Below are 26,563 nucleotides of genomic sequence, written 5' to 3' on the forward strand. Positions count from 1 at the left end.
ATATCATTAGGTAATCATACTGCTAAAAACCCACCTGCCTTTATTTTTAATTTAGTAACATAGAAGTAATTGATACTATTACATAAAATTACTGAAGTTCCGTGTCAAGCTGCTCTTCTAGAGAATTAACTTCAATGCTGTAAATAAACATGGAAAAAGTTGTTTGTCTTTTTTGAAAAAGAGACATTAAATACCGTTGACTTACAAGTTTACTGTATTCTGCACTTTTAAGATCTCTCTGTTGAACAAAACACTCTATAGAACAAAAAAGCTTTGATCACAAGGTCCTATGATCTCTGCTTCATGCATGCACTTTTTAATTTACAGACTGGAACAGAAGACTCTGTTGTCCTGATTTTTCTGTTCCTTATTAATATTTTAAGGCTGTGTGAAGTATCTCCTGCATTTTCCTTTAAATGACTGTTTCTTGCACTTGCATAAAGCCTGATACCTGTCAGAATCCAGCTGATCGCTCCAACTCCACCTCTGGGACTTATCTAGTGACATCCCCTCCTGCTCACAGGAGTTCCTATTAAATATGAGGCTCGCACTCTCAGGACGTTTAGTTATGCATTAATAGAAAACTTGTTTTTAACATAGGCAAGACTTGCAATACTTAGCTTTTTTTTCCTTAAGAAAAACAGCTTTAAGAGATACCTACTGTCAGAATACTTTTTTTTAACCCTTTTGCCAGAAAATATTCAGAGAAATCAAACAAAATTAACAGGAGTTAATGAGTCAGGAATTGCCTGAAAATGAGATCTCAAATTTAGAAAAGAGGGAAAGAAAGCAGGGATGATTCCTAATTCCCCCCCGCCCCCTTCAAATTTGTTATTAATAACAAACTTCAAAAGCAAAAACCATCATGACTACAAGTATTTCTGTGAATAACTATGAATTTAGACTATTTTGCCGTAGATGGTGCCCATATCAGTCACCTCCTTCAAGCCTTCATCAGTGTGATTATCGCTGCCACAGGATGAAGGCTGCTCATCACTTCTGCAGCACTCAACATCTCCAAAGCCCCTGAACAATGCTCACCAGTTCTCAGGACAAGATTATCCTCGTGCCTAAGTTTCACCCTTAGCTTTTCATGAAAGACAATTTACTGTAAGCTTGGACAGCAGGAATACACTGCTAGAACAGTGTTAGGAAGTATACATGTTACTATTACACCCTACTTGCAGTCATGACACAGCAAAGAGACACTAATTTGAATTGTTGTTCTCTAGTCAAAATAATTAAGAAATTTGTCTTGATCCAGCTGGCTCACAGAATACTCCGGGTCTACTTGAGCACAAAATTAGAGACACCAGGACAAAAGTGAGATATTAAGAGACCGCACGCACACACAAGTTCTTTGCCCAAAGCTCTTAACGTTAAAGAGATTAATGGAAACTACCAAAGTTGCAGAAGAAGCCTGAAAGTGGCTAAGGAGGGAGCAGAGGGAACATTAGTGCCACGTTTCAGTAATTGATTGTGTATGCTTGTATGCTGCATCTTTCCCTCAAACTACATTTCGCCTGCATATGGTTTCTCTTTCTGCCACTTTTAAAGTGATTTATTCTCTTCAGAATGGGAATTAGGCCTTATTTTGATCAAATATTTAGGACATTTTAGACATTAAAAGCCACAGATTACAAAGAAGAAAGGACAAAAACAGTGAAGCAAGATTAAAATTGAAGATAAGCCACAAATCCTACAATAAGGAATGAAAAAAACAACCAGCAAAACAAAATGCAAGGAACTAAGAGGTTTATCCACCCTCCTTGTACTGTCTGGTTCCTTACTGCTAAATAATACCATGAAGGTCTTAACCACGCAGGAGCAGATGAAAGGCATCTGAATATAGGTCAGCGAAGGGTTTTAGATCCAGCTACGGACACTAATTAGATCACTTGCAGTTACTAAAAACAAGAGAAGAGAGAAAAGAGCTCCAAAACAAAGGGTTTATGCTCAAAACATTTGGAGTTGCTTTCCTCTAATTGTCAGCGGCCTTCGGTTCGAAAGCAGCTGGTGGCCAATGCCCCAGCAGCGAGGCTGCACCCGAGTAGCGCGACATTTGGGCGAGCATCCGCAGGGGGACCTGCGGCCAAAGCAACACCAGGCAACATTCACAGCCCTGCACAAAGGCGGGGGGGTCTTCAAATGTGTTTTCAAGATAGAGCAGAATTCCTTCGCTTTCCTAGGAGAACATTGGCTGTTTTGTTTGACGCTGCCAAAACCTACAAAGCAAAAAAAAATTACTTTTTTTTTTCCCCTGAGGTATACAGTATAGCTCAGTTCACACAGGGTTCCTTGTACCAGCCTGTTTATGCCTTCTCTTCTGTGAAACAAGCCTTTCTGTCTCCATAGTGGAAAAACCCACTGGTTTATATCCTTTTCGAGATGTATGCAGCCAATTAAATTGTAAAGTAATACCTGTTTCAAAGTCTAACTCAAAGAAACGATACATTCCTGGGCTGGGATCGGAGCCAAAGAGGTCACCTTACACCCTGCGGTCACGTGAGAATATTCAGGTTTGGGAATTTGGTATTTTGATTTCCTTATAAAGTAAAAGTGGAGCTTGAAAGGCTGAAATATCGGGGATTCTGCACATACAAGTTGCATGCATCGCTCAAGCCATAAAGATAATATTCTGAGGAACAAGGGAAGACAGTACAAGAGTTATCCCAAGCCCTTCGCAATGACTGAGGAAAGCAGTAAGTGCTCGTGGCTCTACATTTCTTCCCCAAATTAATGCCTGTTTTAGTCATATGAATAAACTATTATGTGACCATTGGAGTATATACATAAGAATGGTGTAATCTGCGCAACACAACAATGAAGCGACACACTACAATAAAATCCACCCGGCAGAGTAACAAGTCGAGCCGATTTATTTCCATATGAAAACTGTGGTGAATCAACTTGCAAGTTTCATTTTAAACCTCTAGCTTCCTTCAAAGCAAGCAGGGAGCATGCAGAGTGCCCCGTGCCACTGGCAGCCCCCTGGGACGGGTGCCTGGCACAGCTGTACCCCACTGCACACTGGTGCATGGTCACCTTTGAGGCACACAGCAGCCAAAAGATGCAGAGATCTACAAGAAAAATACGCTGTAAAAGCTAGCAAAAAAATGCTAACGAAAGCAAGATGCGCCTATGACTAAGGCAATTAAGAGCTGGGGATGAGGCTAAGCCATACTTTAGCATCATCAGGTGGTCATTATTAGCGAGGTGAGGTTCCCTGATGCAGTACCAAGACCAATGGCAGCCTCTGCCTCCAGAAGTGAACAGTGTCAGGCACTCACACCCAGCACCCGACAGCTACGCCTTGCCACAAAATTCAGAGAACTAAGTCGTACCTAAAAAAAAGCCTGCCTTTCAGAGAGCTGTTTCCCTAGCAGTGAAATGCTGTTGCTATTACCAGCACACAACATGCTGATGGTTCACAAGCGTGTAAAGTGACACAACTAAAGAGGCAGGTGAGTGCCTTTATACCCACCCTGTTTTGGGTTCTTCAGTACAACAATCAAGTTTTCGTCAATTTAAGTTGTGCCCTGATGCTCTTTAGCTTTGGCCATCGGAGCCATCAACTCTCCAGCAAGGTTCCCCACTTGGAGCAGCCTCACGTCTGCTCACCTCATGGCAGAAGCAGAGCAAAACTGACTCTGTCTGCATACGGCATCTCAACACGACTCCAACACCACTCACAGTCCTGTTTTTCCCTGGCCCTAACACCCATGTTGTTCCAGTACACCTCGGCTCCATTTGGAGAAACGCCTTGCAGATTGGGGGCATCCCCTCAGTGCTAAGGATCGTGCTTTGTGTGTGAATGTAGCAGCCCAAGTCTGCCTTCACACCACCCTTTATCTCTGCCAGATGCAAATTAAAAGCGTATCCTAAAGTTTGCATGCAACATACAGGTTTGGATGGGTCCTACACATCAAGCAAATCCACCAAAACAAGTACTTATGTTTTCATGATGTGTCTGATAAGAGCTGTTGAATCAAATTCACAGGTTGCATTCTTCTGAGCCAGTGAAGTGAGCGTAATTGCATTGCTTTCTTTGGAGCCTCCCAGACATAAGGCAGCTAGCTGTGCCGCCTTCTCACAAGCCGATCGGTTTTAATGTATTAAAACCTGAATTGTTTAGCCTACATGGAAAATCCCTGCAATAACTGCACGCGTTTAATAAGTTCGCTCCCTTGGTTAGAGCCCTACTATGTCACAAAACTGATACCCACACCACAGAGATTTCTCTACCTGTTCGCTAAAATAACATCCCAAGAACCCAGGAAAGCTAAATGTAGATAAGTACTAGTATTAAAATCAATTTGTGACACACAAAAAAAAAATCTGTATATTGATTAGCTACTCAGTTTTCACAGAAAACATTGATTTAATATTGGCATCATTAACATCTAATGGCGAGATTCATAGCGCTGCTCAAGCAAAGAGCACAAAGGGCTACACCACCTACTGAACAAGAGCACAGAGCTGCATCTCCATATTGTTTCTCCACACCCCAGTATTTTTCAAGTGTTCCAGCAGAATATTTTAGCTGTTTAACCCCAGACATCAGAGAAGTAAATTTTAATGTTTAAGTCATGTGTGAAATCAATTGTGTTGACAGAAATATCATTTGAACGCATTTACTTTTTGGAGACTGTTTTGCATTTGTCTTTGGGTAATGAAACTCACTTCATTTTCATAGCATAGGTATTTTTCTTGCCAAGAAATACAAGTCAGGATTTATTTCTATCTCAGTATAAATCCACAAGGTAGCTCTTCACCGTGAACACATTTCCAGTGCAAATGTGAATTAAAAATCAATGAAGCACCTACACAGACTGCCACAACAGATTCTGGAAAGCTTTGCCTTCGATACCCACAACAGAAATAACAGCTTAAGTTCTTAGGCTTTCTAGGATTTGTCACTGCTACGAATTTACATCATTTTGATGCAACTGTTAGCCAAAGCTGCTATCAGAGCAGCATGGCACAGCAAGAGTCGCTGCAGGTATAACGCAATTAGTTGTAATCCTGGTCCTCGGTGTTCCAGGAAAGGAAATTTCTCAGGCAAACAAAACTGCACAAATTCAGCCTTTGCCTCTCCTAACACCACAAGCCAAGTGTTTTGCATCGTGTGTAAATTACTTCTTATCCTAGGAGGAACAATCTGCTCATCTCTAACCGCTTCTTTTTGAATGCAGGGAGCGCTGCAGCCTCTCCCCGAGCCCAGCTCCGTCCTGGCTGCGCGATGGCTCACAGCTTTCTCCAGCCCCCCGCTGCGGCCTCAGACATTCCTCTGCTCTGTCAAGCAATGAAAATATCAGCAACAGGATTAGAGCAAGCCTCTGAAAGAAAGACTAGCTCGCTTAACATCCAAAGCCTAGGAAAGAACACGGACGTCTTCTGGGGTTCACAATGCTGGTAATCACTCTAAATTACAAGCAGTAATGGCATTTTTTTTTGAGCTTCAAACAACTGAAGGCCTTGAATTCAGTGATATTCCTGCATCATTAAAAGGCCTCACATTCCTGCAAGATGCAGCCAAAGTTTGTAAGTGTTCATTAGGCATGGCAGGCTTCTGCTCTTGCACTAATACATGCTAGAAAAAAAGAACAAGCTAAAAAAGAAGCAAGATTTCTCTTACCTTTTAAATCTCAGTGCAGGCACAGCCAGCAACTCTATTCTTCTATTCAACCTCATACCAGAGTGGTCAAGGGTTAAAACGTTTAAGAAAAGCATTAAGAATGAAAAAATATTTTTCCTGCACTGAGGAACAAGAGGAGCACTTGAGAAAGGCTCCGAGCACCACACAAATTGAAAGAAAACAATCCTGCAGAAGCAGGACCTCACTGCAGCATTCAGGTTTGCTTTTCACGGTCGCCTCCTCAGCCAAGTAAATGTATCTGAATAAAACCATTCCATCCCACCTTCCCAACCACACTGAGCTACTGAGATCCTCACAACTATCCTCCCCTTTAAAGATGAGAAAAATCCTTTCAACGTTTACTTCAAGAGCTAATGACTTGAAAACAGTTAGAAACAGTGAAAATGCTCTGTTCCAATTTTGGGGTGGGGAGCAGCATACTCTCCCCCCCTCTACCCCTATTCTCAGGAGCCTCACTCAACTCGTAGCTCTGCTCCACGTCCTTGCAAAGCCCCACAGCTTTATAGCAAGTCACAATGTAAAAGAAACTGTCTCCCTGAGAAACTAAATGGAGTTTCTGTAGCTTTAAGCAAGTTAAATGCTACTTCTACAAAGCACGTGCACGTTCATGCATTACATCAGCACTAGAGATGCACAAATTTCCAGTTTTTAAGAAGGTGGATGACTGCAGGAGTTATGGTGCAAGGGACTTGTGCACAAACGCATTGCTCATCCACATCAGACCGAAGCTCAGCGTGGCACATTGCTCATCTCACCCCAAGGTGGATTTGCACAGGAGGAAGAGGACACCAGGCGATCCGTCAGACTCCTTCCCCACCAGCATCCGATACATTATGCATGCCGACGCTGTTGCCTAACAAGCAGCTGTGGCAATTTATAGCTGAGCTCACCTCCTCCCTGATTCCCCTTATGCTCCACATCCAGATTGCATCCGATCCTGTCTGTTTTTCTTGTATTTTGTGTGTATTCCTCCCTTACCCAGATTTGTGCAGATGTTATCCATCTCACCAACTTCCCACAAATGCTGCAGGGCAGAGTCGGGGGATGCTGAAGGGAGCCTGGTGTCTTCTTGGGGTTGACAAGTCCATCATGACATTTACACAGAGGCCTTTTGATGGAAATTCTAGCAGGGATTTTAAATATGGTATTAATATACAATTTCCTACTTTTTATTTAGCCTTGTCCATATTCCAGGACTGTGACATAAAAACCTTATTTTCGTACACTAAAGCCATTTTGTACAACTTCAGAAGCATCTTCCACTATATTTAAAACAACGCACTCAGAACTATTTCCAGGTTATCAGAAAAGTTTCTTGAAACCTTACAAGTTTATTTTAAACGGCTGTCCCATTAACCAGAACTGCTCAGACTTTCTGTGACAATTCTGATCACCAGATTTCCTTGGAGTCAATTGCAGTAAAGCAAATAACATTGCCAGATGTCACACTTTTAAACAGATTTTCACTATAAACGATTTTATTGATCGTTTTCTGTAAAATAAAGTGTACAAGCGCAAAAACATATGTAAAGGAGAGGAATTAAATCAGACCCAGCTCTAGTTTTATAAAGACACAAAATCAGACATAAGGATGGCAAAGGCACAGCGATGAAGCACTTATCCCAGAACTATGCTGCTGCTTTTATCACAACGTTGTGAAACGCAGCACAGCACTAACTCCAGAGGCAAACGCTGTGAAAGGCACTGCAGAGTTTACACAAAGGGAGGGGATGGGAGGAGCTAGTCCGAAAAAACAGCAACCACCTCCCCCCCCCGAGGAGTTTATTGAAGCAAAAACTCCGGCGTGGAAGCGTAGTCTTGCACGATACCACCAAGGCGTTGTGCATCGCTTACGTAAGTTACTGAATTTGAGTGCTGCTTTCTGGTGAGCCAAACGGTTTGTACAAGCAAAGTTGCTCAAGAAAAAAATCAGGGAATTGAAATGTAACCTTCTGGTAGGCTGACTTGTAAAAGCATAGTTGTCTCACTGCTCTTCCCCTGCACCAAAAGGCTGCAAAGGAAAGGAGCACTCAGAGACCACGCTCACAAACCCTTGGTGCTTCTCGGTGACACCTTGCTTTCTTCCAAGTATCAAGAGCACCTGGATTTGGTTTTGACGTATCTATGCTCTTTGGTATACTGTAATGCAGATCAGTTACAATGCAAAAAATTGCTCTGAATTTTGTACAGCTGATTTTTGCCCAATGGTCTATTCAAGGGGTCTTGCTCACACTTGCATTTTGGCCTCATTTATAGCAAGGAGTAAGGAACCTGCAGGGCACATCCCAGCTACCTTCTTCAAGCCATTTTCCCCCCTATGTGCAAACTGAAAGGTTGAAAACAAGTGTGTCTGTTACATTTGTATGTTCTAAAACATCATTTAGCTTAGCAATATGGTTTAGTGAAGGACTGGTTAGTGTTAGGTCAGAGGTTGGACTAGGTGATCTTGGAGGTCTCTTCCAACCTAGATGATTCACAAAATGGTGCCTCAAAGAAGTACTTCTCCAGTGACACCGCTGAAGTCTGCATTACAGCCTCCGAAAAGTGCACAAGCAATTAAGGAACAAGAATGGATGCTTCTGTTTCAAACTGCCATAAGGGACTGCATAAATCTCAACAGTTATTACCATAAAAGGTGGCAGAACTAATCAGATATACATCTACTACTACAAAGACACCCACGTATCACTTGGTCAACATCTAAAGCCGTTCTATCAAACCCTTGGAAAGTTGCCTGAAGAGAAATTTTCCAAACAATGAAGCAAAAGGTGTCCTCTTTGCTACAGCTCCCAAGTGTTACCCAAAAGGCTGTAAAAGCTTCCAGAATTTAAAAAAACAAACCGCCAGCATAGCATTAAGTATAGGTAACAATCCCCCACCCACGCAGCACCTTTGGCAGCCGAGAAAGACAAAATAACATCTCTGAAGCCACAGCGAAGGATGTTACAGCAGATCTGCAAGACGCAGCCTCCAGCTTTCCAAAGATGTGTGCTGGCTGGCAACCCCCGTCAATAACCATTTAACTACGAGACGTGACAACACCTGCACACAGTCACTAAAGCTGAAACCAAACTCTACCTTTTTCTGAGACCACTGGACAAAGCTAAATCTGTCTGAGCAACTTGAAGGTGTTCCTGCATCTTAAAACCGTTTGTTGATTTCACTGCATGGCAAAAGTCACACATTTTTTTTTTTAAGATATGTAAATGCTCAACCTTGGGGTTAACGATAAAAGTCTTCAACTCGACCTACAACTCACTTCCATTTTTTTAAATGCAGTAAGACTGCCCAAGTTCCAAGAAATCAGATGCTGGTGACAAAGGCAGGTCACTGAAGGCACTTTGATTTGAGGTTCAGTTCAGCAGTTCAACCCAGTTGCTTTGTACGCCACAGGAATCACAACTGAGCCGGGCTGGCGAACCTGGCTTTTGTTGGGCAACACGAGAATGAGGCACTTGAGCCCACCAGCAGCCGTGAGGCAGAATGGACAAGATATAATTATTTCTATTTTGTAGAAGTACACCATCAACCCATCACAGCCCCTCCTCACTCCATGCACTTCTAACAGCCATCAGCATGCAAGTTCAGGGACAAATAACTCACAGCACAGGAGCTGCACTAGATTTAAGCAATCAATATGCTCTATCTATTCACATGCAATTATAACAGAAGCCATCAGGTGATAACCCTCCAAAGCCTCCTGCAGAGACAGGGATGACCAGCGTATACGCTAAATTGGGAAAAAAAAAAAAATCAACACACATTATAAAAATAAGTCAGAAGTCCATTTCTTGCAGATCCTTTTTTATTTTAATAAATTATCAAAGGACATGCCTGAAAATGCTAAAGCAAAAAAGCCTCTACTTGACAAACTGAATGCAAACGAAGATAAAAGTACAAAGCCCAGGCTCGCTGTGCTCTGGAGTCATGACCAGTAGCTCTGGAGAGCAAGAAGTAGGACAGATCAAAATGGAGACAGATCAGATCTAGCTCAGACAGGTATTTTCAGCTACTGGAAAAGCTTTATTTCCTCCTTTAGATTATTGATTTCCCGAGTAAAAAGAAAAGCTCGGCAACAACAGTAAATAAAGAGAACTGGAAAACACTACTTCAAAAAATAGCACTGCACATTTTCAGCTGATAATGCCGTTACCATGAGCACAAGATACTTCACGTCGAGCCACAAAGTCGGCATACATCAGATCCTGCTCTGCATGCACCTGATGACTCTTCCTTCCACAGTCAGATATCGACTGTCCCCCTCCAAAAGCCTTGAATTTCAACTATGGAAACACCACAGCATACGAATAGAGGTTATCTTCCAGATTCTGCCACCTGATTTTTAGCTATTGCCAGACTAGAGCCACAGCATTTGCATCAGCTCCACGGAAGAGCACTTGCTTGTTCTCAAAGACAACAGATTCTGCAATGCAGAACACTCATTTACACTCAACTGCACAACTAGGGGGAAAAAAAAGTAGTCCCAATGTGGTCATACCTCTCCTGTAGCTATGCTTTGCGTACCATGTATTTCATCTGCATCACAAAAAAGTTGCATGGAAAATCACACTGCTGAAGTGGTTACTAAACCACCGCAGGTATCTGAGTTGTTTGACCTCTTTTTTAAGCATTTAGAAATTTCTCAAGACACAACAACAAAAAAAAAATAGCGCAACTTCAAATATGGGGACAATAAGGAAAAAGAATCCTTAACAAGAAGAGAAGAGCTACAGAACCTAAAATTAAGGCTCCAAAGACCTGCACTAGGTATAAACAACGGCATGGGAAGATTAGGATAAATAAGCTATTTTACACTTCAAACAGAAGACAAGCCATTTCAAATTCTAGAAAAGGAAGCAACCTGGGAAAATTACGAAGTAGGGCTGTCACACCCCAAGTTTGCAGTACACACTCTAATAGCTCTTAATGCTAATTAAAAGTGTCTCTTTTTTTATTATTATTTAAACTTGTCCTTGCAAATGAGCAAAATTGGAATATGCTCCTCTAATTTTGGATATAGCTCCCAAAACCATCCCGTTACCAGCATCTAAACAGGTCAAGATGCACTGCAAAACTACCATGAGTAGTAGAGACAGGGGTAGCAGCATAAAAATGATTTCCATCTCTGCGATAATATCAAACTCCACAAGCAAAACGGATTAAATCATTGCAAAGGCAGTATGTACACACACAGCACGGCCCTTATCACCACATACGTAACTGGATTAAAGAAAAATCTCCCCTAAACCACACAGGGAAGGGCACCAACAGTATGGCCAGGCAGAGCACTGTGGAGGAAGAGCAGCTCTCCATCCCAGCCCATGCCTGCCCCCAGCATACACCTCACCTCCACACCAGTCTCCCAGCACTCACAAGTTCCTGACACTTGATTTCAACATGAATTTTTCCTGAGAACCACAGAGCGATGTCATCATTAGCCATTAAATTGGCTGAAAGTCTCCACGCATCAGGAGTTGCTGTGGCTGCCAAGGCTGCTTCTGTCACATCACCTCCTGTGTAAGCTCTTCTTACAAGCCCGACCAGACTGGTGTTCTTCTTCAAGGGTTTAATCACTGGTACAGAGATGATTTAAAAGTCCTGGTCCCACATAACCACAACACAGCCATCAGCACACGATGGATTGAAAGCAACACCTGCACTGAAATGCTACACAAGGCAATCACCATCAGTTTCCTCTGGACTTTAAGCCCGTGGCTGGTGCATCCAGAGAGGTCCCAGGCCACTGCTCAAAATGGAAGCCCCCTCCAGTAGTTTTTATTTTTTTTCTCCCCTCAAGGCAACATATTTTAAGATGAGACTTAGAGCTTAGTTCCCACTTCAGGACCAAGCAGATGAGATTTCCATGGGGGCGGGAGGACACTAGAGCCAAATTGACAATTTGTTCTAATTTAAAGACTTTAACATTTAAGAAACATTTTACTGGAAAATCCAATTTAAAATAACATTTTCTGACAAAACTTTAGCCTACAGATCTGGAATTGATGCGATACGATACGTCAGAACGTTAAGGAGCGGCACGGTGACAGAAGAGGTGCTGTATTTTGTTCACAGCGCTTTTCGTGTTGAAACACCAGCCACAGCGGCGGCGTCACCTCCCCGCAGCGCGGCTCCCACGTGCTCCTGTCACCCTCTCCGACGGCAGGCCGTCACGCAGCCACATGGCACGTCAGATCTGGGAACCCATCCAGTTTGCTACAGCCTCCACAAACGCTTGTGGAAGCAAATGGAAGGGCAGGGTGTGCGAGAAACGCTGAAACTAAACACATGAAAATAGAATTAACGCTTGGCAGCAACTTCCTATCTGCTGCGCTTCGCTTTCGCCCAGATTTCTAATAAAAAAAAAAAAAAAAGACAAATGGGTAACAAAATACTGCTTTTTCTGCAAGGTGAACACCAAAAGCCCAACCTGGAAATGCCACCTCTAGCGGCACAGGAGCCTACCACCAGCTGCTGGGGTGTCCGACCGCATCACACGGACTGTTTCTGGATGCAGTTCTACTTCATTTCCAGTTCCCTCACACTGCCTTCCTTGCCTGTTTTCAGACAGGAACATTTGGCTTTATAAATTGCTGTTGGAAATATTTCATTTTCTCATTAATACCCGTGCTTTCGTGTCTGCTGTGTACAATCTGCAACAACCATTGGTTTCAAACAATTACTCTTTTTTTTTTTTTTAAATCAGTCTGACTGTAACCCCTTAGCAGAGAGAAAGCAACTTACACTCCGCCTCTCAGCACACACAAGACGTTTTAGAAGTCATGACAGGTCTAATGACTTAAATGACTTTTGGCAGCCTGTTCTACTTTTAGAAAGCATATCCAAACGCCTCTATTTGTGGCTCTCCCTCTCCCTACAGTTATGTTATAAGGTTTCAATGCCTGAGCCCCAGAGCAGCGTTAAGAGGAGATGTTCAGGTTCATTAACTACAGAAGAAAACTGAGAAAGATGAAGCTTGCACAGCAGGACCTGACTGCACCTTAACCCAAGTGGGATCAAGCTGCTGGGCCATTAAACAAAACGCTGTGAGCTGAGAAGGGGCTGGAAGATGCCCCAAGCCTGAAGCCAGGAGCAGCTGGCAGCAGTGTCAGTAACACAAAGGTGCCTCTGTCACAAGGAAGGGCAAAGAAATCAGCGTGGTCGAAGTGATGAGATGCAGTTTCTACACCCAAGCCAGCATACTGTGAAGTGCTGTATCATAGACGTAACACAGCACATATTTACAGATGCAAATAAAGATGGACACAAGCTCTGGCTCAGGATCTCTTAGTGAAGAAAACACTAAGGAGAGCCAAATTTCATAGAAAAGCTGCACTCATCATGACCTGGCTGTAAACTACACGCAGAACATTAAATGCAGTGAAGCTGCAGCAAAGCAGATTATCTCTTCAAAATTGTAAGCCTAAGTTAAATATTTTAATTGGCAAGAGTCACCAGTTACACCTACGTGGGTACAAACCTCCAACTGCAGCACACCATGCCCATGCTAGCAGCATCGCATTATTCATCCCTAGGTCAACAGCAACATTAGACACATGTCAAAAAATGTTAAAAGCACATCAAACAGGATAAATTTATCTAAGTGAAACAATAATGGAAGACGACCAAGCTGGCTACTGACGTGCCCTTCGACCAATTGTCACAGAGTGTGACAGCTTCAAGACATGTAAGAAAGACATCAAATAAAAACATGAAGGTAAAACACTGAAACCCCCCAACACACGTAATGACAGAAAGCTAGAAGCAAAACTCATTTTTTGCTACTTGTAAGCAAAAAATACAGGAATAGGTGGGGAAGTTCAACAGAGAGACACCCACCAAGTGGATATCCAAGCCCAGTGAAACCCATCAGAAGGATATGAAGTATTACAGGCAAGAAGAATATCAGGAGAAATGGAGTTTTATGGGAGCAGGTGGTAGAAGTACAGAAAGATACAAATTCCTAGTCACGTTAAACAAAACGAAATTCAGGTCTTCAGTGACAGTAAAGCATATGCAAGGGATTTCTTTAGCATGGCTCTCCCATCAGCACAAAATAAAAGTGCATCACACAATCAGAAGGGCTGAAACATCTGGTGGACCTGGAGAAAGCGGCTCAGCCATCTTCACAAACTAGCACACTTTCGAAGCTTCTGTAGCAGATAAATGATAAAATAGCTAATGCTCAGGGGCTTTACGTTGATGTTATTGTTTTGGTTTGGGTTTTTGAAGGAAATAGTAGAAAAACATTAACAAAACCCAACAGGATTCACTGCTGTATGGGGTAACGAGCAAATTGAAATCTCACCTAACCGAACTAGGAAGGGCAGCTGCATTTCAAGTACTGTGAACAGATGAAGCAGGGAGTAATTTAGTCACACAGGTGTTTTTCCATGTTTAAAAGACCTCTGGACAAAACGATATGACGGGAGGATGCTTATTAATTAGAATTATCAAGCTTCTACGCTTGATTCATCAAAACTCACGCGGATTGGAAAGAAGTCATTCATATGAGCTAACACTTACCGGGTGCACCAAGATCAACAGCTGAAAATTCACAAATGAAGAAATTCAGCCCAAGCAGAGCACGTGAATTTCTTCAATGGTATCCAGTATCGAGTCAGCTGCTCAAACTACTTCATGGCAAAGAAAATTCACTGCTAATATATGCAGAAGAGCACATTTTAAAGAAAAGCTCTCTCCAACATGCAATTCACTATCGCTAGATCAACTTAACAACTCAAGAGAAAATCTCACTAGCTGTGAGAACCAGAACACCCACGGAACAGGAGGAGTAAAACAGCCACATCATAAATTAACAGTACGCTCTTCCCTAAGAACGCCACACTCAGTCTTGCTAACTTCACAACAGAAAGCTGAGGCTGAACCAGGAAAGCTCAAAGATAGACCGTGAGAATCAGAGACCAGCAGAAAACACAAGCCCCTGTTCCACACAAGCCTCACAAGAGAAACCAGAGAGTGAACGTGGGCTGTTCTCGTAATAAGGGAGCTGTTTTCTGACCATGAGCTTTCTCTAACAGTAATAAAACCAAGGAACACTTGCACCGAGCCTGACCCCCACTCAGACCAACCATGTTCAGCTCCAACCACTTCCAGTGTCCCAAATGTCCAGAAGCAATGAGTAGAGTGATGCTTATTAACAGTGTACAGAAAACACATCTTGCTTTATAGTATTTAATTCTTACTTGGATTGCTAAAGAGGCATCGAGTCATTTTCATTAAAATTAGATATTAAATCTACTTTCTACGCAACTCAAACATCTCATGGTTGTCATACACTCCAGGGAATTGTCCAAACTCCCAGGAAATTTGTTAGCACAAGGCTGCTAATTCCTTCTCTCCCTTTGGTAGGGGCAGCTTTAGAGTTTTGGGGTTTGTGTTTTTTTAAAGACTTTTTTTTAAGCTAATAATAATTAAAAAAAAAAAAGCTTATCATAAATCAATAGTCTGTTTATTTTGTAAAATTAAGATATGCTCCCTGGCTTGAATACTACATAGTAAAAAACACTTGGAATTAAGAGCACCTAACAATTTCCTACGGAAGTCTGCAACGATACATGTACAAATTGGGCTTACTTATTTATATGGAATTAATCAGGATTACCACTTTCATCTTAGCAATTTAACTGGAGAACTAAATCAATAGCATCCAATCAGTAAAATATTACTGTTGTTTCCACAGCACCGAGACATTTTCTCTATTAAGAACTGGCGTGCCCTTCCTGAAGATCGATATCCCCGGAGCATGACGTTTCCCGTTCTAGGAACAGAGCCCAGATTCAGCGAGACAGCCTGCAGCAGCTCCAGGGTTCACCTGGAAATGGAAGTCATGCAAGGCCTCTCTTCCACTCGCTGAGTTGTGGAAGCAGGTTCCTCACAGGAAACGAGCAGCACCAGTTATTAACCAGAACTCCAGGCATTCTTCCTCCTAGACTAGACAAAGTGACACTTTACAGGTCCTACTGCTTCCTAATAAAAATGAGCTACGAATACATGGGCATCTGTTTTGTACAGAACATGACTGCCATGCCAAGCTAGAGATGGTGCACCAATCTGCTTTCACCCTTTTATGACACTCAGGCTGATGCTGCACAAGTCATATGCTTTTATGGCTTGAAAGTGAAGGTTAACAAACATATCATCTTGCTCTTTGTGCAGTTTTCTTAAACTCCCACTCCATTTCCATGCTCGCTCCTTATCACCCTCCTCTCCTTCAAATTAAAACAAACAGAAGGGAAAGTGAGTGGGAACTGTAGGCCGGAATACCTCACAGAGGGCAGCCAGTTATTTAAAAACATGCCCACATAGTTCTCACATCTCTCTGAGGATCTCCTCTTGAAGGCCTGAAGTCTTACAAACGAGAAGGCCACTATCATCAGGAAGAAACAAACACTTATTTACATGAAGAGAAGCTGCAGTGTGTAATTATCTTACTTCACCTGTAAGAAGTTAGCGGGATGATAGCTCACGGTCCCAAGAAACAGGCCCCATCCAGCACCAGCACAGCCCCTTACCCCAACCTGCTCACACCTGTGTGTAATCAGCAGCAGTGCTGTGTGCACATCCCAGCAGCTACGAGCAATCAAACTGCTCATATTCGATCCCACCCAGCAGCCAGGACAAGCAAGGCTGACACACGCTGCGTTTACATCCAGCGGGGAAATCAGCTGGGGACCTGCGCTGACGGGATGTAATGGAGACCTGAATATTTGTCTCTATTCTTAGCTCGGGATATATTTAGAGATAATCAAGAAATGCACACAGAACAGGAACGAGTTAGGACTCCTGTTTCTCAGGAACCCCAAACATCTGTGCTCCCGCTTCCTCCAGCTTTCCTTCCGCTGCTCCCATGTCCTGCAGCAGTGCCCGCGGTGCCCGTTTCAGAGCCTGCCACCAACACGTGCCTGAGCACCCGTTAAGTTGAGGGAGCCCTGTGCATCCTCGATCCTTACCAACTCCAAACCACATTTCATTATGGACTTTCTGAACTGCCAGTTTGTCCTTTAGCAGCGCAATACACACCGATTCCAAGGATTTCGACAATATCAGGGAGAGAAGGAACAAATTTCCTGCTTCAGAATAATCTCATCTGCAATCTTAATAGGGCATATATTTTATCATAGCTTCTCCATTAAAAATTAAAATCGACACCAACTTCAATTTCATTCTTAATAATGTAATCCTGTATAGATCAAAGTTGTCACATTCACCTCAAGTCAGTTTCAGTTACAAGAGGCAGGATTTAGCTAGTTGATGCTTGTTCCTTAATATGGATTTTGGGGGGTTTACTCTGCAAGTGAATAACTGTCCTAATTCTGAAATAAGGAGCTCATTTCATCTTATATACAAAGCAAACAGATAGACTGGGAAACAGACTCAAGCTCCTAGATGCGCAAACAAATGCTTGCAGTTACACAGGTGGTTTTTTCCTTAAATAATTCAGCTACGCTCTTTCCTTCTTCAGAGAGCAACAACTGCCTATTTACAGATGGGCTCAAACATCATTCAAACATCAGGGGCTCTATACAAAGAACGCAGGCTTCCAAACCTCCAACTTCTGCGCTTTTGTGTCATTTTTATCAACACCAAAAAGCTTCGAAAGAGGAATCTGTTCCTTTGGGACATAGCAAAAGCCACTGGAGATTTGAGATGAGCGCCACATCTGAACCTGCCCCGAGAGGCTACGCGTCCTCCCCAGCCCCACACACCTCACCGCGACCGCTCAGCACTCGCCCAAGAGCCGGAGCCCTGCGCCAGGCCCCCCGACAGCGCTGTCACCCCTGCACCCCCAGCACAAAGGGAGCGCTTTGTGCGTGACGTGGAACATCTGTGTCCGATTCCCTCTTCCACCAGCAGGGAGGGACTCGAATGCGCCTCTCCCACCTGCCAAACAGGAGCATACGGGGAACACCCCGCGTTTAAGAAAAAAAATACTAATTATCAGGTGGGAGCTAGTGCAAATTAGGCTGGAGTTCATCCGCTGTGCACGAAGCATCTCACGTCTTCATCGAGACAAAGAACCAAGAAAGGCTCTCCCCCTCCAGTGACTCCCTCTGAAGAGCTCAGGGTCAGGCAAACCCTGCCTCCTGGTCCTTACTGCGGGTGGAACGGGGCAGCACATCGACAGGGCATAAAAGCACATTCCACAAAAGAGAGAGAGAGAGAGGAGGCAGCAGGGGTGCGCTGAACTTCCAGCGTTTCCAAGCTGATGCTTCCAAATTGCCACTCTGAGAAACAGTCAGCTTCAATGAATGCTTTATTTTGTGTTTCTGCGTGCTACTCCCCCTTGGCTGACTTAACTCACCTATTTAGCTTCAACAGATAAAGCGTCACCTATCAGTTTGATGTTCTCAAAACAGAAAGGATTTTTTTTATAAGTAGCAAAAAGCACCCGACATGACTATAACTGCAGCGAGCTGTCAGCAGAGCAATAAATACTGAAACAGAATTGTCACATGGTAAGATTTTACACATCAAAACAGTAACTTATCTATTACACAGAGATCTTGGAACCTAAGTATAATGTTGTTGGTGTTTTTTTCTTTTTCAAAAGGAAAAGGAATAGAAGTCTTCAGAGCTGGAATCGGCAAAGCTCGCGCTATGTGAGAGGTTAAATAAATACATTCCCTGTCAACAGGAGTCAGCACAGGCGATTACATCAGTAGTGCCTGAGCTGAGAACTAGCACGCGCGGTTCTGCCTGGCGTGATGTGCAGCAGGACAGCCCCAGCTCACCGCCAGCAGCACGGCGCGGCCGCGCTCGCGCCAAGTTGCCGAGAGCCGCTCGCTGAACCACCACTTGGGTTTGCTCCAGGGTCCACTTACGCAGGGCTTGCCTTCCACACACCAGCGTTCAATCCACAGGGAAATATTAAAAAAAAAAAATCCGAGCGTTCAACATGCAAGGTTTTTTTCTAGCTTTCTCCTATTCCATCGCTGACAAGAGGGGGGGAAAAAGGAAAGTTTTTCCACGCCGTCGTTTTGCAGCCCGCGGATGCCCCCGAGCCATGCCCAGCTCTCCCTGTTGCGGAGGCCTTTCTGCAGGGCAGCCTCGCACGCACGCCACGCTTCATCTGGACGGTGTTACGGGGCTGGCTTTCCTCGGGTTTATTCATTTTGTGGTTGGTTTGATTTTTTTGGAGGCAGCGAAGCCGCCCGCTCCGCTAGCGGATGGGCAAGGGCAACAATGGGGAAAGGTGCGAGCAGCGCCCGCAGAAGGGGGCTCCCCATGCAGGTGCCGGGCTGCGGGCACGGCCGGACAGAGGGCCGGACAGAGGGACAGGAGGGCGGACAGGAGGACAGAGGGACAGCAGGGACAGGCGGCCAGGAGCCGCTTTCCCGAGGCGCGCAGTGGCCTCTACCGGCGCTCGCCTCAGCCCGTCCCGCTCGGACAAGTGCGGCGGGGCACGGAATCGAACAGAACCGGCACCGAGCCGAGCCCAGAGGGATCCAGCAACCGAAGCAGCGCCGGGAAGGCGGGGAAGGAGCCGCCCCCCCCTCAACGACCGCCCCCCCCCACACCCCCCTCCCTCCTCCCGGTGTCTCCCCGTACCTGTGCGGGGGCTCGGGGAGCCGCTGCGGGAGGCGGCGGCCGGGCCGGGCTGGCCGAGCAGCAGGAGGCCGAGCCGCAGCGGGCCGAGGAGCCACAGGGGGCCGAGGGGCCGCCGGGCTCTCCCCGCCGCCATCGCTCCGCTCCCCGCCGGGCCGCGGCGCCCCGAGGAGGCGGCGGGGCCGCACCTCCCGCCGAGCGGGGCCGGGCCGAGCCGGGGCGAGCCGAGCCGAGCCGGGCAGAGCCGGGCTGAGGGAGGCGGGCGGCAGCGGCGGCAGCGCGGCGCTCACTCCATGGCGGGGCCGGACCCGAACCCGGACCGGGGCCGCTCCCGGCCGCTGCCGCGCACGGAGCCCAGCGGCGCCCGCCCCGCCCCGCCCCGCCCCGCCCCTCGCGGCCCCGCCCCCCCCGCACACCACACACACACCCCGCGCGCATGCGCCCGCGCGCTCCCGGGAGGCGGCGGCGGCGCACGCGCCCCTTCCCGCCATCGCGCGCCAGGTGTGCGCGCGCCCCCCCCCCCCGCCTCAGGACCGTTGGTCCCCTCAGCGCCGTGAGGGCACCCCGCTATGGCGCCTCCCTCCCCTCCTCACAGCAGCCCTCCCCAGCACCTTGTGTTCTCTCAGGGAACGCGGCTCGGTGGTTCAGAACGAGCGTGGTTCCCAACGAATCAAAGGATTGATAAAGGCGGATTCATAAACTTTGTGAAGGCAGGCGATGCGTGTTTTCGCCCTCCCGGGGGTAATTCGCTTCAGGCAGCATTTGCCATTCAAATCGAAACCGTTTTGGATGGTGCATCGTTACCAGGCGGTTTTATTCCGACTGTTGCATTGCGTATCCTTACAAAGGACACAATGAGAGCTATAAATATACATTCCTCCTCCATTAATCATCTGAAGTGTACCCTTATATATTTTCCATCATGGCCTGCTGCCCACTAAATGACATTTTTACGCTCTGTACGCTATCCTTGCACCTCGTTTTATTATTGACTAATTGAATCGTCTCCTTCAGTGCATAATTACATAGCGCTGAGGCTCAAGAAGTGGTGCGGAAACCCTGCAATAACCATGCCCCTGGGGCACTGCAACAGCAAAACACAGCTAATTGGGTACATCTCCCCAAAAAGTACACTTCTATCACAAAAAACAACCCACGTTTAAAATCGTTTCTTCAGGTTTAACACTCATCCTAACACTGCTGCTGAGGAGCTGAGGACTGATTACAGGAAAGTTTGTCGTTTGCCTTGATTACCATTTGGCAAGGGTGTCCCTCTCCATGCAGGCACCGGTGATGCTCCACTGAAGTGAGCCCTGAGGCAGCGGAATTTGCAGATTTGTGCATTTAAAGGCTTTTCTGCAAGGCAGAAGCCTGACACAGCACACCTGTGCACGTGTGAATCTCTGCACCTACAGATGCAGAGATGTGCATGATTACTTGAACACCAGCATGACTGCAAAGCGTCAGCTAATACCAAAGTGTTTTTCTTTGTGAAACCTGCTTCATTATTTTATAATTTTGTCCAGTGTTTCTGTCAGGAAGCGGGAGGCTTGTCCTCCACTGAAAATATCCTGGAGCGTTCTCACAGTGGTGAATAATTACCTCCTCAGAAGGATGTTTGGTTTTCTCCATGTTAATGCTTGCCACGTTAAGCTGATGGTTGATATGCCAGAAGGATTACCATCAATGAACTGTGATCATTTATACTGAGAAAAGAAGCCCTGATTAAAAGGTGGCTCTGGAAGTGTAACTATTATCGAAGCTGGTTAGCAATTCCTGTCATAAAATCCCATCTTCAGTCACCTTTAATAATGCCAGAGTAACTATTGTGCTGAAATGAAAGTGTCTGAAATTCATACCTCAGGTCAAACTTCAAAAAGGTCTTCTGTCATTCCTGCCGTCAGGCCAGAGGTAAATGTCCTTTGAAAAATATCTTTGGGCCTGAAAAGGAGAACAGTCACCTTGTCAGAGATGCTTCCTCAAAAACCTGCGTGTAAAAACCTACCAAAAACGCCATTTGCACTCCGCGGGGGTTTACTGGAGCTCAGCAGTGCCATTCCCCAGCGGTTTCATGCTCACGGAGCCGGTTGCAGCCCAAGGCTGTGGGAGCAGAGCTGGACCTGCCGTTCCAGTTCCCCGCTACCCTGGACCATGCCAAGTCTGAACGTACCCAGGGTGAGCAGGGAACCCGTCCTTCCAGTCCTCTCCCTGCTTCTCAGGCAACATGAGCAGGAAGCTCCTCCGTGGGGCCAAGAACTGGGTCGGGGAAGTTGGCAGGCACAAAGGGTCTGGAGAAAAGACAGGTTCTCCAGGGCGGTGAAAGGGAATGGGGCTTGGAAGGGGAAACTGGGTCTGCCTGGAGGGAGGGATAAAGCAAAGCTCAAGAGCAAGAGTCTGGAAGCCAGCTGAGAGAAGACTTGAAAACAGACTGGGAATGGGAGAAAAATGGGAATGGGAGTGAAGAACACAGGGAAACTGTCACATCTACTGGCAGCAAGTGTCTGAAACGCACCGAGAACGTACCGCATCCTCTTGCAGCGCTGGACTACGTGCAGGAGAGCCAAATTATTTCTTTCCTCATTTAGGATAAGTTTCCACATTGCTGATGGCCTACATAGATATCAATATAACAACGTAGGATTAAATTGCTGGTTTTTTTTAGGTTATCTCTACATGGGAGAGAATTGCACATGGAAAACTACATTAAAACAACATTAGTTGGGATGCAAAGTAAAACACTCCCAAGTTATGAAATACCAGAATACAGATTGTCAATGCAAGCAGATATGCCTCGCTCTGATGCTGAAGCAAGGTCAAGGAACAACATTAAGTGCCTAAATAACTTCCACTTCATTTGCTACAAAAATTAGATGTAGGTATGTTATGTACCTTCCAAGTAACTGCAAGAAAAGAAAGCGCTGTGGCTCAGGTTGGCAACTGCTGCTCCAGGAAGGGGCTTCAGCATCAAAACTCCTGCGCAGAGCAAAGCACAGTGCTTAAAACAGAGGCTTCACATTAATTGTGCAGCCCGCATTTCCTAGGTGCCTGATTTGACATTTTGAAGTCTGATTTGCAGAAGTGAAGAGCTCTTACAGATAGAACCACAGTAAATGAGAATTTATTCAACTCTGACTAAATTAGATGCTTTAACATGTTATATTTTCTGACAAAATCAGGCCATGAGTATTTCTAATTGGATAGCTAAAATTAAAAGATATTTTTTACTGTTCCATCTGTATGCCTAGATTCCTCATCTGTAAAATAAGGGTAATACCAGTTCTCACACAGAGTTGAGAAAATGAATTAGAGTTTGCGAAGCACTTGGATACCATAGTGATGAGTACCATGCAAAAGCCCAGGAGGAAATGAATAAATCTGTCTTCAGAACAATATTTGAATGGTGTGCAGTAAATAAAGCATGGGCCACATAGTGAACAGCGAGGAGAAAATAAAATTATTACTTAGTGAGCACAGGCTATTCTGTACAATGAGCGAGGCCGGGAACCTGTCGAAAGAACAGCATGTGCTCTAATTACAATTAAATAGCGCATCATAATGCAAATGCACAAAAGGGGACAAATTACAGTTGCACAGGCCACCTTAATGTTAGCTTCTCTTAACTTTGAAACTCTTAAATTAAAAAAAACAACACCTTCAGGGTGCAAATGTCTAATATGCACGTATAAATGACTGCATTGCTCTATAATAACTGGAGACTGTGTTTACCTCATCTGCCTCAGCCACTTCTAAATGACTGAATGAGAAAAGTTTTTCTCCTCTTGGAGATATCTAAGCCTTACAGCCAAGATTTAATGCTGTCACTCAAATGTTCACATTGTACCTTTATTAATTCAAAATTCTGCCTTATTTGGGAGTCTGAGTATGATCAACGGAGGCAGAGAATACTCTCCGGAGGGGAGATCCAGGGGAGGACCTTAATTTCAGTGATTAATTTTTTTTCTCTTGCTTGAGGTGCTTCCTACTGCAAACCAACCTACTGCTTTTTGGCACAGAAGCAAGGTTATGGAACAAAGACAATTTCACTGACCTTTTGTGACTCCCAGTAATGAGGCTTCCACCGAGGACTACCGTACACTCCAGGGCTGCTGTAAATTGCACTGTGTTATCTGTTGCCGACAAGAAAAGCGATGAAATTAGGATTGGACTGGTCAGTGGTGCTCTAGTTGTGTCCATTTTTCTGATCATGACTTCTCCAGTGCTTAGCAGGACGTCAGGTGGCACAGAACTGTTATACCAATTTATTGTTATCTAGAGAATTTCCCATTATTGGGCATCCTCAAACAGCTAGTTAAGGCAATTCTGGGGTAAGAAGGAGCTGCAGCACAAAGACGTGACTCATTTAGATTTACATCTTTTAGGTACTCACCTTAAGTTTAATCTCTAGTGCTGCCTCCCTGGTGTATGAGGTATGAGCAACAACCACAAACTTATTCTGGCAACCAGTTTGCTTATGCCTATATTGGTCTTCATACTGATCGCAGCACCACAGAGCCCAGGTCTGTTCTCCTTCATCATTCAGTAGGGACAAGATTTTTTTTTTAATTTTTCGTATTTATTGGTGACCGATGTGGTTTTGAAAACTGCTTGGAGGTTAAAAGTCATCCTCCCAACTTTGCAGAGCAAATTCTAGGTTAGCAGGCCATTTGCCAAAAAGCCTCTAACCCCAGCACATATTTATGTCCTTCCTGATGTCAACAGCTGGACAATTCCAACTCCTCACTTGGAGCTAGAGAGGGTGGCAAATGGAGGCAGACCTTCCAATAACTACGGTTAGTCTCCTGGAAAGTTTGAGAAGGACGACTGAGCTTCTTAGCTTGACTCCGTGTTTAACAGAGTCTGAAATAGGAGCAGAGCAGTTGGTGTGAAATGCTTTTAATGGCTTCGTTTACTGAGCAGAGTTGCTGTTTAGATCTAATCCAGTGTTTGTTTATTCGGGGATTTCAGGTGCAGATAGAGGGAAAATAGAATCCAAAATGCAGGGCTTACTGAATCCAATCCATGCTTTAAAGAATAATTTATTTGTTATCAGAATGTGCATAATGATGTGGGATGCGGCTGTCTGGGCACTCAAAAGCAGAGAAATGCAGGCAACCCCAAGGGGAAAGCCTGATGTTACTGCAGTCAGTGGGAGTTTTGCCATCCATTGAACCAGAGCCAGATTTCATCTCCGGAAGCTTGTCATGGGATAACACCGTGCCACAGGCATTCACAATGTTATCAGCGACACTTAGTTTGGTGTTTTTCTCCCTGTTTTGGTGATTGTCATATAGTCTTTGTCCTCAGGTGAGATCATTTGTGGAGCCACGCTGATAACCGAGCCTCCATTCTTTTCCCCCACTGACAATGCCCTTGCTTTTCCAGCATCCCACTTCTCACTGAGGTGCTGTAATGTGTTTTTGGACTGAAAGACTTTTTCCACACCCAGAAAGAGAAGAGACAGACGATCCATGCCCTCTCCTGTGAACAGGATCAACCTCCTCTGCAGCTTAAAAACCACATAAGCCAGGCAAGGATTCCAGGTGGTGTTTATCCCAAAGCATTTCCAACAATCCCACAAGAATGTTAATTACTGACACCAACAATCTTGTTCTCATTCGTATAATGGGAGTGCCTAAAGGTCTTACCTGAGGTTGGTCCTATTGTATTAGACACCATACGATCACACAATAACAGCAGGTCCTTTCCTCAGAGAAGTTAGGAGGAAAACCGAACCAAGGGAAGGTGTTATGAATCACTGAAGGTAGTCCAGCAGGTCCACCACAAAGACAAATTTCACATCTCTTTGAGTCCTAGTCTTTCAATGCCATGTAAATCCTACCACATTTTCTCCTTGTCTCTGTGCCGGGAAAGGTGGGGAAGTGAGACAGCTCCCGTAAGTGTCTGGTGCTGCTATAGGTCAGTCATGGCTGGGTTGTATCTCACACTCCTGCTTCAGATCTTTAAAACCGAAGGAAGGATATAGATAAAAAGGCTCTTGTTGAAAAATACTGACTGAAGTACCCCCATCTTAAACCACAGAAACTGAAGAATAGCAGTTAGTACAGCCTTGTGACAGTACAGTAAATACAAACAAAATTACCTCAGCCCACGATTTTAACAGTTCAGGAACAATGGCACACACTACTAATACAATATAGTGAAGACAGATGTGCAGAAACAGGTAAGAATACTGACATCCAGAACACAAATCTGGACTGGGACAGAGTCCTGTTTGTAATGAGCAACTACCTTATTCATACGCTTAGCAGGTATCCCTTTCAAGTGTGGGGTCTCCTCCATCCTGTCAGAATGCTACTCAAAATCTCATCACTCTTTCAAATTCTGTGAAGGCATTTCCTAAAAATGTAATGGATATTTTATGGAAGAGATATTGTATTGGGCTTCTTAATTTCTCCCGGAGGGCTGGTCTTTTGTCAGTGACCTCCTGCCCCAGGATCTGTGAGCAGCTGAACGTGGTGACCCCACAGGGGACACATGCCCACCCTTAGGACAGAGCTCAGTTTCTGGCTATGACAATGGTAGCTTTAAACTGGACTCGGCTGGAATATTTCAGGTGTTCAGATTCAAACTTTGTGTTACTTCTATAAGCAAGAATCAAATGTTGCACCTTCCTGCCACGAAAGGCAGGGAGTCATGCTGCAGCACCTGAGCATGCTGCAAAAGTCCAGACAAAAGCTCGGTTACGTAGCTCGTGGAGGAGAGCGAGCAAGTCTCTTTGCAGAGTAACAGCAGCGATACAGCCCTGATTTGCTAAGAAACAAGCTCCTGTTCCCAGCAGTTTCTAGTTTGAAAGCAGAGCTACGCCTTGAAACATTCTGCATAAATTTTATTGTAAAATCGTTTCTAGCCTCCTGCAAATTTCAAGTATCTCCAAAAGCAGGGCAAATTTGCCAGTGTTTCTTCCTAGGTTTCAGAAGTCCGGCTTCTTACCCCCATTAGTACTGCCTGAATCTTTCTCAGATGCAGGACTGAGCAATTTGGAGAAACAAGGGACAGCTTTAAAAATAATAATAAACATTTCACGCTAAGGAGTGGTACTGCACTGACAGCTCGAGCAGATAAAACGTGGGTAGCCTTCAAATAGGTAAAGTGTTTTACTCGCTAAGGCTGTCAATCTGGCACTTTTCACACACGTTAATTTTACTTTCTTTTTTTCGTTTAAATATCCCTTCAGGGCAACAGTTCTGGAAAAACACCACCATTCTGCCACCGCTCCATGCTCCTCCCAGGGGAGCAGTGATCAAAGCCAGGAGAGCAAAACATGCACCTCTGATGGGGTACGAAATGCGGGTGATCGTGCCGTGAACCCTTGTATCT

The 26,563-nt window shown here is 44.9% G+C and overlaps 1 protein-coding gene across 10 annotated transcripts in view; it reads right to left on the minus strand.

Moving 5' to 3' along the window:
• Positions 1–19,607, minus strand: part of NEO1 (neogenin 1) — a 187,278-nt gene extending 167,671 nt beyond the window's left edge. For 5 of the 10 annotated variants that reach the window (XM_072043398.1, XM_027465577.3, XM_072043397.1 and 2 more), the window contains exon 1: positions 19,229–19,605. In XM_072043398.1, the coding sequence (XP_071899499.1) occupies positions 19,229–19,361 (133 nt within the window). In that variant the 5' untranslated portion in view covers positions 19,362–19,605. Of the gene's footprint in view, positions 1–19,228 lie in introns of all 10 variants that reach the window. The other 5 variants (XM_027465575.3, XM_027465572.3, XM_027465576.3 and 2 more) reach the window with 2 other exon arrangements.
• Positions 19,608–26,563: the final 6,956 nt, after the last annotated feature.

The sequence above is a fragment of the Anas platyrhynchos genome, chromosome 11, assembly GCF_047663525.1.
Source record: "Anas platyrhynchos isolate ZD024472 breed Pekin duck chromosome 11, IASCAAS_PekinDuck_T2T, whole genome shotgun sequence".
NCBI lineage: Eukaryota > Metazoa > Chordata > Aves > Anseriformes > Anatidae > Anas > Anas platyrhynchos.